The following is a 14797-nucleotide window of genomic DNA, read 5'->3' as shown; positions in this document are numbered from 1 at the left end:
GTGTGTGTGTGTGTGTGTGTGTGTGTGTGTGTAAATCTTAAGGCTCCATATAAATGATAGAAATTGTTTTTAGCAGTGTGACTTTAATAACTGTTAATTTATTGTCCTTGAAGGTTTTCAGAGTTTTATGTATTATTTATAATACATGACTCTCTGGTTTCATGTAGCTCTCTAGCCATTAATCTAACTTCTCTAGATCTCAGTACTCCAATCTGGAAAAGAAAAAGTTGTATTAATTGTTTTTAAGTTCCCTTCCAACTCTAAATACCCATAATAATTAATCATATTTCTATAGCAATTTATACATTAACATTTGTAAAGTGCTTCATTAATGTTCTCATTTGATTCTTACTCAACAATTGAATGAATTGGGTTGTCCAAATATCATTCCCATTTTACAGATAAAGAAAATAATGTTTAAATATGAGACCTTTCCTGGTTACTTAGCTAATAATTATAAGAGTTAAGAACCAAATCCAGGTCTTCTAAGCAAATAAGGCCTTCTGATCTTTAAAAGTGTACTGTGCTACCTTTTTAACTGCCTTCTAGCAGAACATTAGCATTCACTCCTATAGACTCGTTCACTTATCTCAACATCACTTCCTACAGATGGACTTTTTGCCAAATTTGCACATTTTTAAGCTTCCATGGGAGCTCAAAACTTGGAAGTCACCATTAGTCTCCTGATATCCAGGGGACATTGTGAAGCTTATGTGAAATAATGAATGTTAAGCCACTTTGCAAATCTTAGAGTGATGTAGAAGTTACAGTTAGCAGCAGCAGCAGCAGCAGCAGCAGCAGCATTGTCATTACTACAGTTATTGTTCTTAGCTTCCAGGCAGCAGGCTGCCCATCCAGTAAATGATTTCATTCTCTTAGCCTTCTACTGTGGTACCACTGATGAGCTCAAGCAATGTTTATAGAGCCATATTTAGCAATATGGGCTCTGGAAATGTATGCAAGCACACTTTCAAGTTTAATCTGCATCATTAACAGTTTATTAAGTCTAGACAATTAACAAAACAATAAATCAAGCCCTGATCTGTAGGACAATATCTGAGATATAAGTGCTCACGTTGACAATTTAACAATTTATTTGCCTATCAGAGCGGACTCTAGTAAACTTCTGCACATGTCTAATACATATAAGTCTAATGCATATATTAGTACCCATTTTCACTGTTAACATGATGGAAACAGGACATAGGTCCACTGCTAAAACCAAGTCAAATGTCAGAAAATCCTAGGGATTTAGGACAAAGGGGGGATAGGGGATAGAGAATGGAAAGAAGAGAAAGAGAGACAGAGAGAGACAAAGCAAAATAAGAGACAGACAGAGCAAGAGAGACAGAGACAGAGAATAGCAGCAGGAGAGAAAGAGGGAAACAAAGATAGATTCACAATCAAAGAGAGCAAGATAGAGACAAAGACAACGAGAGACAGAGACAGAGACAAAGATAACAAGAGAGAGAGAGAGAGAGAGAGAGAGAGAGAGAGAGAGAGAGAGAATCAGAGAGAGACAGAGAGAGAGAATAGCAGCAGGAGAGAGAGAGGGAAACAAAGACAGATTCACAAACAAAGAGAGCAAGATAGAGACAAAGACAACGAGAGACAGAGACAGAGACAAAGATAATGAGAGAGAGAGACAGAGAGAGTGAGAGAGACAGAGAGAGTGAGAGAGACAGACAGAGAGAGAGAGAGAGAGAGAGAGAGAGAGAGAGAGAGAGAGAGAGAGAGAAGAGAGAGAGAGAAAGAGAGAGAGAGAGAGAGAGAAGAGAGAGAGAGAGAGAATTTAGAGCTCATATAATCTATTCATTTTCCATGTAAGGAAAATGAGTCTCAATAAGGCTAAGTCACTTGCTAAGTGAGGATTACAGTGGTCTCCTGGCTCCCAGTTCTGTTTTTCCCTTTCACCATGTTAGATATAGAAGGGACCTTAGGAAACTATCCAAGTACTCACATTCCAAAATCTAGCATTTCTTCTATCACTACATGTAGATCTAATTTCATGAACATCAGCTTTAAAGTGGGTGTGGGTGGGAGATGGAGGAAGCTGCTACGACAGTGCCTTTTTCCTTCAATGTCTTTTCCCTTCATCTATCAAAGGAGTCTTACCAACCTGATTAAAATGGTAATTCCAAGCTGACTTTTTATCAGTATGGTCAACTCAGTTCCTCAGAACTACTCCAGGTGGCATTCTTGTCCATATATTTACAGAGCTGCTTTTGGCTGCTAAATGCCTTCAGTGAATCAGAATTCAGCTGCAGCATCTTCTGGTCTTTCAGTTACTAAGGAACCTCCCTTTGGAAATCACCTCCAGTGTGATAAAGGAAGTCATTACCCCCTAAAAACAGTTTCAAATCCCTGCTGAAAATTAATTGGTTTCACGTGCAATATCTTAGTGACAGGAAACATTTACGATTGCTCCAACTTAATTTTTAATGCACAAAAAATTACATAACTAAAATTGTCCTTTTGCTTTTCCTCTGCTATGATTCACTAGTGCAGATTCTGCAGTGATGATGAACATTTCTTTGTTCTTTTTTTATCACAGGTTCCGTGGACATGGGCAGCAAACAGTCCACGTTGGGCAACGTCTCCATAGACCAATCCCCTATGATAGAAAGCATTCAGGCAGCATACAAAAAGGAAAAAACCAGTAAGGTCCAAGAGCTGGTTAAAGTATTTGAAGAGAGCATATCACATCTGGAAAAGGTAGGGTGGATGCTACGTGTTCTTAAATTTGGAAATTCAATGTTTGATTTGAAAGATGCTTACAAAATCTTTTGATTATCACACTGCTTTTTGTGAGTTGTGGGGAGAGAATTTGTGGAAAGGATTAGGGGCACCACTAAAGGTTGTGTCCTGTTCTACTGTCAGAAAGATGACCAGGATGATGCACTTTTAAATAAAATTTAGTTCTTCGCAAGATACTGAACCGTTGATTATAACAAAGGCAGTCTCTCCATCTGTTGACTTTTTTTGTACTTGAGTTAATTTTAAGCTTCATGATTTCACAATATGCTTTAAAGAGTGAAAGCATTGGTTGGATTGTTTAAGCTACTTTGAACTTCCACTTTAGTGGTCAGGGGAATTGTGTTCTTCTGGCAGTGCAGAATTATCAAATGTCAGCTTTAGCTTTAGTGCAGAAGTACAAAACTTCCTAATATACCCAGAACCAGATTAAAATGTAATTGGAAAATCTTTACCAAAAGCAATAAAAATATAATACAACATAGGTAATATTAATTTAAAGTATTTTAAGTTAATATGTAGTCTGCAGGAATCTATTTCTTTTTGAGTTTGACACCCCTGTTTTGGAGCATACTTTAGATCTCAAATGCATGGCAAACATGCATATAAATAGAAAGCTGGATGGGATTGATCCTACTTGTTTGGCATAATTTTGAAAAGTCATTACCCCTTGGGAAAATTTTAAAATGGGGATCAAGCTCATCTTGGTAGTCATATCCAAAGTTCATGGGCTATTTGCTCACAAAATAGGTTATATCCAGTTTTTTCCTTGCATTAATAGGTATATGTTTCACATATGAAGGGTGAGAAATGAACTTGATGAATTAACTTTCCCCACTTTAGTTTAATACCCAGTAAATTAGCTTCAAAAATCTTCTTGGGAATAATAGGTGAATAATTTTTATAAGAAAGACAAAAATAATTTGGTCATTATGTAATTTGTTCTAGTGACTTATTTGGGTAGTACAACTCACTTTAACTGGATTAGAGGTGGGGGAATTTGGGGAGGGAAGAAAAGTTGATTCATTTGTATTTTTATTCAAGACCTCTGATTTTATAGGTATAATGAACTCTCAGGAAGTTATACCAATACCTGCTCTGCAATTTATTTTCATGGAGAGTTGCTTGGAGATATTGAAAGATTAAGATACTTGCCTAGGGTCATAGAGTCAGTATGTGTCCCAGGTAGTGGTTGAGCCCAAATCTTATTGACTCCGCAGTAACTCTCTTCCCATTATGTCATGCTGCCTCTACCAATTTGCTTTTTTTTTTTTTTAAATTTCTCAATTGTAGAACAAGTTAAAAAGAAAGAGATTAAATAGACAGCAGAATGCAATTCAGGAATAATTTACAAGGAAGGCAGAATAAGATCTAATCAAAAAAGAAAGAAAAAAATTAAGAAAAAATTAGAAAAAAAAATTCTCATTTTCTCTCCTATATCTCTAGTCCTAGGATCATGCTAACACATTCATCCTCTGATTGACTATTCTTATTAAAATAATGATCATAAACAGTGAGCATTTATTACATACCTACCTGATGTAAGGCATTGTATTAGATGTTATTGATAAAATGATGAATAAACTATATTTCCTGTCTTCATGGAACATACAGACTAGTTGGAAAGGCATGCATAAGAAATTATATAATACATGATAGGATCTGATATGCTGATGGAAGAGATAATAAAGGCTATAGTGGTTGAGGATTATTTTTTACTACAATATTATTTTTTATTTATTTTATATAATATATATTATATTTTTATTTGTTATTTGACTACACCAATTTTTTTTTTTACTATACTAGGGACAGTCAAGAAAGATTTTATAGAGGACTTGTTCCTCTATAAACAGAACAAGAACAAGAACAAGAGTTAGATATGTGAAGCACAAGGAGACACAGTAGACAGGGGAAAAGCATCCTGGTGCCAAGGTATATAGTATGTAGTCTACTCAGGTACCACAGAGAGAAGCCTGGCCTGAATCCTAAAATGTACTCATTTCAAGTCTTCAATTTACTCAAAAGTTCAATTTACTTTGAACTATAATAAGGAATATTCAACTTAATTAATCAAGTATTAAAAGCTCATTTCATATATTGTGCGATGGGTAGGAATATAAAGATAGAAAGAAAAATAGCTCTTCCGCTAAGGAATTTACATTCTTCTGGGTGGTATAATAACATATACTCAAAAAATGTACCAAGAATGTGTATGAGGGCTTTGTATTGCTGCCGTGTTCAAAGAGTCTTTACTCAACAAACACACATACACACACACACACACACTCACACACACACACACTCATCTTCCTTCTCTACATCATATGAAAGAAGAAAAGTGTCTTCTTTAAAAAGTAAGGTGCTGGGAAATAACTGTTTGGGCATGTATACATATATTGTATTTAACTTATACTTCAACATATTTAATATGTATTGGTCAACCTGCCATATGGGGGAAGGGTGGGAGGAAGGAGGGGAAAAGTTGGAACAAAAGATTTTGCAATTGTCAATGCTGAAAAAATACCCATGCATATGTTTTGTAAATAAAAGGCTATAATATAAAAAAAGTAAGGTGCTGGGGATGAAAAGAGGAATAATTCCTATTTTTTGCTCTTATGGAATATGCGTATTGATTGAAGAGACAGGATTGAAGACTTTATTCATGATAAAGAACTTCAGAGTGAAAACAGTGAGAAAAGGATCTCAAAAGACAGATAGTGGAATCTTGATTGTGTCAGGAAGTTGAAGAGTGAAAGAATGACATGCAGAGGAAATAAAGCCAAACAGAAGGCATCCAAGAGCAAAACTTTCCATGGATAATACAAGAGAGCAAATTTGAACTCATAGATATTAAAAGCAGAATGAGATTCTTTACTGGAAGATGGCTTTGGAAAGGTATAACTTCTTCAAAGTAAACAGGATAGATAAAAGACAGAACTCAGCAATTGAGTATGTTAAGAAGCTGTATTTAGCAACTGAAAGGAATTAATAGTGGTGAGCATTTGAGGTAAATATCAGCTGAGGCAGATCCATATGAAGATTTGGGGAGACCAATCACAAACCTGTAATTGAACCAGTAGCATAATAGTGATGAGGCACTTTAATTTACCTGCTAAAATTTTCTCTCTGCCGAAAGCATACCTAACATAATTTCTTGACTTGACTTTCTTTTTCAAAATGTAACAAAACAAAGGGAAAATTTATTCTTGAACTGATTATTACCATTAAAAAAGAACTGATTGCTGGAAAGAAGTGAGAACCTTGAAGGGGAAGTTATAGACCATCTTAAAATTTGTGAAACAGAAGAAAAATGGGAATAGGTTCACATGAATCTTAGATTCTGAGAAAACAGATTTCAAAGGGTTAAGGAAAGAAAGATCAAGTAAAATCAATCTATGATAGCCTAAAATTCTGTAGGAAGAGTTAGTCAGTCAATAAGCATCTATTAAATACCCACAAGGAACTGAAGCAGAGGAAGAAAGACAGGCATAGGATAAGGATATCAAAAAGGACCAGTTGGGGATGGGGGTAAATTATATTTGGGGAAAGGAGAGAATCCAAGTTAGGGATAGATCTCCTGCTTAATCAAAGAATGGGATGATGATAATATGATGAAAAAGGTAGAACTGCTCTATTCTTAATTTTGCTTCTGTTTTCTCTGACACAGAAAATGATATTTGGATTCAAAAGCACAGAAGCAAAATGATTAAGAGGGAGTTGATATGTCAGAGTAGTAAGGAAATTGCAGGTGAACACCTAGCTGCCTTTGAATTCAAGTCACTCATCCCAAATGACTTTTACATTCTTGGGTATTTAAAGAACTCATAGACATGATTGCTGAGCCACTATCCGGTATTTCTAATGATGATGGAAAATTTGAGATGTATTGAGGATGAGAAAAGAGGCAGTTTCCAAAAAGGGGAGGAAAGATTTAGCTAAGATCACAAATAAAGTGTATTATCAGGGCGTCCTATACCTTGTCTTCTCAATAGGTGGGGAGCAAGGGAGGAAGAATTTATAGGGAGTGAGAGAATTTAGAGATCTCTAAAGATCAAAAATTTTAAAATAAATGTTTAAAAATATAACTGGGAAATATTTAACAAAATAGAAATACAATTTACAAGTTTTTTTAAAAGGAAGTACATTTTCAGAAGTAGGGTTGTTTAAGCCTTCAAACTATAGAACTAGTGGATTAATTGAAGAAACTGGAAAAATTTAACATGGAAAAGAGCTCCTTGGTACAGGACAGGGTGATGGTAAAAGAGGCAGTTATTATTGACCACTTCTACTTCCCACCTCCCCAAACCTGTGAAACCAGATAGCACAGATTCCACACTCATTAACAAACTTTGTGAGGACAGTCCAATTAAAGAAAACGAACAGCAAGGGGCATCATTCCAAACTTGTAAGTTGCCTTGACCATATGTGTTCCTTGCATGTGTGCTTTACTTACTACCATAGTATTTTTAAAGTCTCTGTCCCTTTTTGCATGGATTCTGGGGGAGCAGGTATCCCCCACATTTATGGATGAAATAATATGTTTTGTTATTGTTCTTGCTTTTGCATTTTGTTCAGGTCTTTGTTAAAAGTTAATTGAGTCAGTGAGCTGATCTGTAAATGAGAAGTATGCAAGTGGGAGCTCAAGTGCTATAACACTAAAAATGTAATCCTTATCAAGATTTCCCTTAAAACATTGAATATAGTATCAGCTACCACTCTGTAGATTCATCTTATTATTGTGGGTGGAAGTGGGAGGAGTGAAGGCCCCATTACATGTTATTTGAAGTAGAAACTAATATTAACTAATGGAGCAATTAAGAAAGGCCTCATAGAGGAGGTGATATCTCAACTGAGCATTGAAGAAAAGGAGGAAGGGATGAAGTGTTATCCATGTATAGGAGTTAGTCTATATGAAAGCATAAACAAAGAAAATGATGGGATGCTGAGAAAAGTAAGTAGATCATTTGAAGGATCATAGAGAATTTGAAGGGAAATGACACAAATTACTTCAGAAATGAAAGTTGGAGACAGATAGCAACTATATCTCAATACAAGGTAATCAATGCAGCAACTTTGGTTTTAACTTCTCACTACTATTTAACAAAGATTTCTAGACAAAGAAAAAAAAGACAGAAAATCTGCCAGATTCATTTGGAAGTATTCCCTGTGCTCACTTAAGAGAGAGAGAGATGTCTAGGGGAAGGAGGAAGGGAAGGGACAGAGAAAAAATTGGAACAGAAAGTTTTACAAAGGGTGAATGTTGAAAACTATCTTTATATATATTTTGAAAATATATACAAGAGACAGATAGGCATATAGACAGAGGCAGAGAGAGGGAGAGGAGAGAAGGAGAGAAATTACCCAGCTTGAAGTCAAATTCACTACTAGATCATGAAGATGAATATAACAATTGGCTTTATAAGCCTAGAATTTCTTAAATTTCAAGACTGCCCATTCTAGGCTAAAGATCTTTGGAAATTTTTCAGGCAGACACATGGGATCCACCTGAACCTACAATCCATTTATTCTTCTGTTCCTCCTGCCTTCATTATCTATTATGATATTACTTACCACCTTTAGAGAATCAAGCTTTTAAACACTGAATCATCAATGGTCTAGACTGCTGGTTGTTGAATGTGGTGAACCATTTAATCAATTACAAAAGCATCTCAGCTAATGCAAGTGCTTTCCTGGAATTTGGGTTATACATTAGAGGACTACCGGGTCCTGCTTTAGACAGAATGCAAATTATGTTGTTTTTACAGTTATATTAATATATCACTTGAAATAAACATGGCTATTTTTGCTCCTAAGATTTAGTGATCTCATTTCCTACTCCACTCCCTATGAAACATTTTTATTTTGTTTTTAAATTCTCTATCTATATGCAGATGGCAGGATAGCAACCATTTGGTGCCATTTATCTGTATAGAACATACAGTTCTATACATTCTTGTCTTTAACTATGCTCTTGCCCTCAGTAAAAGAAAAAAGTCATCAGAAATAACCATCTTAATGGGTCTGGTGGAAAATGGAGCAGATGAAGAAATCCACTATTTGTCTCACCTAATCTCTTTATTTAGAAATTGAAGGTGTTAAACTTGCTGGGCTCTTCAGAGATGATTAGAACACATCCGCTTTAATTTTGGAGCAGCACTGCAAACTATCTTTTTTGTCCAAGATGGAGAATCAGAAAAATTTGGTGTAAAGAACAGTTAATATGTTTGGATTATATGAGATTTAAAGTCATCAAATTAGTCATTTGAATTTAGAAAAAATCTTAGAGACTACATGGTCTAGTCTTCCTGTTTTAAAGATGAGGAAAGAGACCAGATTTTGTTAAGTGGCTTGCCCACAAAGTCATGCAATTATAGAGTTTAGTTCCTCTGACTCAAAACCTAGCACTTTTTTTCAGATTGTACCTTCATTAAAAAAATAATAATAACTGCACCAAGATTTGTGAGATTCAGATTTACTAGTAAAAAAGAAATGGGATTAAAGGACTTCATTGAAAATTCTCTATTCTCTTACTTCCCTCTTCCCCAAATACATTTATACCATCAGAAGACCAGTCTAGCCAAATTCAGAGCCTTATCACTATACTGACCACAGGGGAATAATTTTTTAATTAAAGCTTTTCATTTGCAAAACATATGCTTGGATCATTTTTCAACATTAACCCTTGCAAAAGCTTATGTTCCGATTTCCCTCCCTTCTCCTATCCCCTCCCCTAGATTGCAAGTAATCCAATATATGTTAAACATAATAGAAATATATGTTAAATCCAATATATGCATACATATTTATACAGTTATCTTGCTATACAAGAAAAATTAAATCAAATAGGAAACATGAGAAAGAAAATAAAATGCAAGCAAACAACAACAAAAAGAGTGCAAATGCTATGTTGTGAACCACACTCAGTTCCCACAGTCATCTCTTGGGATGTAGATGACTCTCTTCATCACAAGATCATTGGAACTGCTCTGAATCATCTCATTGTTGAAGACAGCCATGTTCATCAGAATTGATCATTATATAATCTTGCTGTTGCTATGTATAATGATCTCCTGATTGTGCTCATTTCACTTAGCATCAGCTCATGTAAGTCTCTCCAGGCTTCTCAGAAATCATCCTGTTGGTTTTTTCTTATAGAACAATAATATTCCATAACATTCATATACTATAACTTATTCAACCATTCTCCAACTGATGAGCATCTATTCAGTTTCCATTTTCTTGCCACTACAAAAATGACCCCTACAAATATTTTTGCACATGTGGGTCCCTTCCTTAGAGAGGAATAATTTTTAAACTACATTTATTCATAATTCCAGAAGATTGATAATGAACTGAAATTGAAGAATAAGGCATATATTTTCAAACATACCAAAATGGGTATTTGTTATGCTAACTCTGCATATTGTTACAAGGCACTTTTCCCCTTTTATTTCTTTTTTCAATTGAAAAGAGGTGGGTGGGAAGCTAGCAATAACTTTGTTGGAAGGAAGGAAGGAAAGAAAAAAGTAAGAAAGAAAAGGAAGGAAGGAAGGAAGGAAAGAAGAAAAGAAAGAAGGAGGGAGGGAAGGAAGAAGAGAGAAAGGAGGGAGAGAAGGAAGGAAGGAAAAGGAAGAAAGAAAGAAAAACTAAAGGGAAAAAGAGAGTTCTCTTTTTTTAGAGAGAAGAAAAGAGAAGCATCTAAAGTGGAGGAGAGAAAAACATCCAGAAGGAAACATATACAAACAGGACGTTTTTGAAAGTTCTGTGTTGAATTTATCACATGCTTAAAAAGAAAATCAAATGATACATAATAGATATTTACAATTTAATGCAACTTTTTTGTTCTTTTATGTGTATAGAAATACTCATTTTGGTTCGATTAGGTTCAGAATAAAAAAAAATTTAAAGCAAAAAGTTTGGATAATCATCTGTGAGATGTGTTACAGTGAAGAGTCTTTTTCAATAAAATCATTTTCTATTCTGAAATTTTGTGATTCTTTGTTGCTTTTAGTGCTAACAATAATAACAAAATTCATCCCAGCTGAATTTTGCTTCTGCTCCCTGCGGTCCTCTTCTGAATCTGGGTTTGATAACTTGTAAGTAGGGAGTTAGGATCACTAGTAAGATCTACCAAGAGCATTGTTCTTCTTTTACTAAGAATGGCTCAGGGGAAAGAGTAAAGCTCGACAATTTTGTCTTCAATTTAGCCAATCTATTAATAAGCATTTATTAAGCACTTACCATGTGCCAGTCACTGTGCTAAGTATTGGAGATACAAGAAAGACAGTTTCAGTCTACTAGGGAAACAGGAAAACGACCATATGCAAGCAAGATATTTATATATATAGCAAGAAACTGGAAATTGATTGGATGCCCATCAATTGAAAAATTGATGAATAAGTATATGAATGTAATGGAACATTATTGTTCTGTAAGAAATTATGAACAGGGTGATGTCTGAAAAGCCTGAGAAGACTTATGGGAACTGATGCTGAGTAAAGTGAGCACTATATATGGTAACAGAAAGATTATATGATGATCAACTATGATAGACAACTTTTTTCAATAAGAAAGTGATCCAAAACAATTAAAGTATATATTTTCACCTTTTAGTTGTTGTTTGTTTTTACTTTCTCATGGTTTTCCTCTTTTGTTCAGATATTTCCTTCATAACATATCTAATATAGAAATATGTTTAAAATGATCATACACATATAACCTATATCAGATTGCTTGGTATCTAGGAAGGTGGGAGATACAGGAGGGAAGGAGAAAAAACTTGAAACTCAAATCTTGGAAAAATGAATATTGAAACTATTTTTACATGTCATTGAAAAAAATACTATTAAGTTAAAATATATTTATACCAGATAGATTGAAAATAATCAATGCAAAGAAGGCACTAGCATCAAGAAGGCTCAGGAAGAGCTTCTAATAAAAGATAGGATTTTAACTAGGATTAAGAGGAAGATATGAAGAAGGGATGAAGAGGAAGGGTATTCCAAGGAACAACCAGTAAAAAATGCCAAGAGCCAAAAAATAGAGTGCCTGATTCTTGTTTGAGGAATGGGAAGACCAGTGTCATTGAATCAAAGAATATGTGTTGGGGAGTAAGGTTTAAGAATACTGCAATACTCCTGTAGGCGAGAGCTAGGTTGTGAAGGCTTTTGAATGCCAAACAGAAAATTTCATGTTTGATTCTGGTGATGACAGAGAACCATTGGAGTTGGTTTAATGGAGAGTGACATAGTCAAACTTGAATTTTAGGAAGATTAATCTGTCAATTGAGTGAAACATGGATTAAAATAGGGAGAAATGAGGCAGAAAGACTAATCAGTAGAAAAGGAAATAATCCAGAGAGGAAAAAACTTGCATGAGTGTAGTGGCGAGAAGGAAACACATGTGAGAGATTTTTGAAGGTAAAAAAAATATGGACCTTGGCAACAGATAGGATGTGGGAGATAAGATAAGAGTGAAGATTCAAAGATGACACCTAGGCTTTAAAGCTGGGAGTCTAGGTAGGAAAATTTGAAAAGAAAGAAAGTTTAGGAGGAAAGGTAATAAATTCAGTTTTGGACATGCTAAGTTTAAAATGTCTGTGGGACATCTAATTTGAGATATCTAATAGATAATTGGAAATGTGAATTGTGAGGTGAGGAGAGAAGTTAGGGCTGGAGAAGTAAATCTCAAAGTCATTTGCACAAAGATGATAATTAAAATTAAGAAAACTGATGAGATCACCAAATGAAATAAAATGCAGTAATGAAGATCCAACAAAGCAAACTGAGAATAAGTCATATAAATAAGAAGAAAAACAATAAAGAATGATATACAGATATTTGAAGAGAAGTGAACATCAATGAGAAGAGAGTTATCACTAAGAGAGGTCAAAAAAATGAGCATCATTGCATCTCTATTTTTTTTTATTCTTTCTCCTCCAGCTTCTGGACTCCGAGTTCTCGAACTTAGTCCCTATACAACTGTTCTTAGGAATCAATCTTATAACTTCATTATTACTAAAGAATAAAGTACTTGGAAAGAATAATATGTAAATCTTTTGGGGGGTGGCATTTGTATTTTCATAGAGAACAAAATTAAATGGTTGAAAACTCTATTGGTGAGATTCTAGGCAACAGTGATTAGTGTTAGGAACTTTTAAAAAATTAAGATGAAAATTCTTCTAGCATACCCCAAACAAAAGCAAATTAAAGGCCACCTAGTCTACATACATAGGATCAAACCTTTCTCTCACATTTTTAGACTTATGCTAGACCAATAATCTTGTCTAGACTCAGGGAATTTCCATTATCTTAAGACCCACACAAGGGGAATTTTGATTTCTGCTGTGTTCCTTGGGAAGAGAAAGAGGAAGCAATCAGTAAATACTATTGTCATCTACCTTTCAGAAACAAATTTAGATGAGATTTAGAATAGATTTGTGTGAGATGATAAATGAAGAGAAATGAGTGATTGGTAACTTGCTTGCTTTCAAGATACTGTACTGGAGAAAACTGCTGTGTGCATTCATGATTGATTGAACCCAGAATCCTTTTGATGTGGCAATTTAATTCTATAAGTTATGGGACTTAATTATGTAACTAAGGAAAAAGACTAAATGAAGAGCTTCTGCTTTTAGTTTGGCTTAGGAGTCAGGTCCACTGACATTACAAATTTCCAGACATTACAAATTTTCACTAGATTTTAAATTCTATGAGGATGGAAACTAATGTTATTTAATCTTCTAAATTACCACTTACTATTGTGTTCTTCTTGAAATAAGTCCTTAATAAATATATGTTGAAGTGAATCAAATTAATAATATGATATCAGAATATTGCAGGTAACTGCAAATTATAAATCCCACTGATGTCTTTACAGCTGATTTCCCTTGGATCACAAAATCAAGATCATAGGATTTAGATCTAGAAGAGATCTTAAAGTTCATGTGAAGAAATAAAACCTTAAGATGTGAACTTAGGTTCTCTCACTCCAAATCCAATGCTTTTTTCTAGGCAATGAATAGTGAGAAAGAGCACTGGGTTCCAGTCTTAATTGTTTTATTTCTTTTGTAACCTTGAACCAAGTCCCCATTCTTGGTTTTTTAATCTGAAAGATGAGAAGTCTGGGTTGTGGCTTTCATCCAGGAAACAGATTTTTCTATAATAGTAGATTTTAAGCCACCCTCGATACTTTTCTCAAAACTTGCCAGGTCCTTGACCACCATAATCAACTTGTTTCTCAGTTTATTGTCATCATTCAGTTTGTTAAATGTTTTTAAATAACCTCGGAATTTTAAGAAGGAAACTTATGTTTGGGTCTCTTTATGTTCTCCCTAGTACCAACTTTTGAGCATCACAGCAGCCTATGGAGATCTAGAAGCAGTGAGATACCTTCTCAAAGAAAAATTTGTTGAGTTACCCACGGAGCCAAATGATGATAATCCAGCTGTGGTGGCTGCTTATTTTGGACACATGGATGTTGTAAAAGAATTATTAGATTCCTTACTGGGTAAGTTGTTGATCAGGAGCTATTTACAAGGCATACCTTAGCTTTTCATCCCAATATATCAGCAAATTTCTAGGACAGCTATGAACATTCAACAGAGGATGATGAAAAGAATATTGGACTTGGAGTTAGGAGTGACTTGAGTTCAAATCCAGACTCTGATACTTTAGACTAGTTAATCTCCATTTCTTCGTATGTAAAGTCATGATATAAATACTTGAGCTACTAACCTCACAGAGTGGTTATGAATATTTATTGATATTATTATTCACTAGCAAGTTACAAATATCATTAGGTAGTTTTTAAAAAAACTTTTCAAAATTAGGAAGTTTTGGGTATCCAACTGCCTTAGCAAAAAAAAAAAAAAAGTAAAAAAGAGCTTATGTGTGAAAACTCCTTGCTGAAGTGCAAAATTAGTCACCTTTCTGACATTAATTCACAAAAATCAAAGACTATTGTAAATGATGTAGATATCAAAAGAGATTATAATTATAAAATAATCTTCATAAAGTTTGGTTCATAGTAAAGAATATAT

The 14797-nt window shown here is 34.5% G+C and overlaps 1 protein-coding gene across 4 annotated transcripts in view; it reads left to right on the top strand.

Annotated features, from left to right (window-relative positions):
• Positions 1-14797, top strand: part of LRRK1 (leucine rich repeat kinase 1) — a 149682-nt gene that overhangs the window by 46570 nt on the left and 88315 nt on the right. For all 4 annotated transcript variants that reach the window (XM_051980980.1, XM_051980982.1, XM_051980979.1 and 1 more), the window contains exons 3-4: positions 2555-2715; positions 14094-14265. In XM_051980980.1, the coding sequence (XP_051836940.1) occupies positions 2555-2715; positions 14094-14265 (333 nt within the window). The remainder of the gene's footprint in view (positions 1-2554; positions 2716-14093; positions 14266-14797) is intronic.

The sequence above is a fragment of the Antechinus flavipes genome, chromosome 2, assembly GCF_016432865.1.
Source record: "Antechinus flavipes isolate AdamAnt ecotype Samford, QLD, Australia chromosome 2, AdamAnt_v2, whole genome shotgun sequence".
NCBI classification, from domain to species: domain Eukaryota; kingdom Metazoa; phylum Chordata; class Mammalia; order Dasyuromorphia; family Dasyuridae; genus Antechinus; species Antechinus flavipes.
The sequence above is the reverse complement of the archived record's forward strand: the minus strand, read 5'-3'. Positions and strand labels throughout refer to the sequence as shown.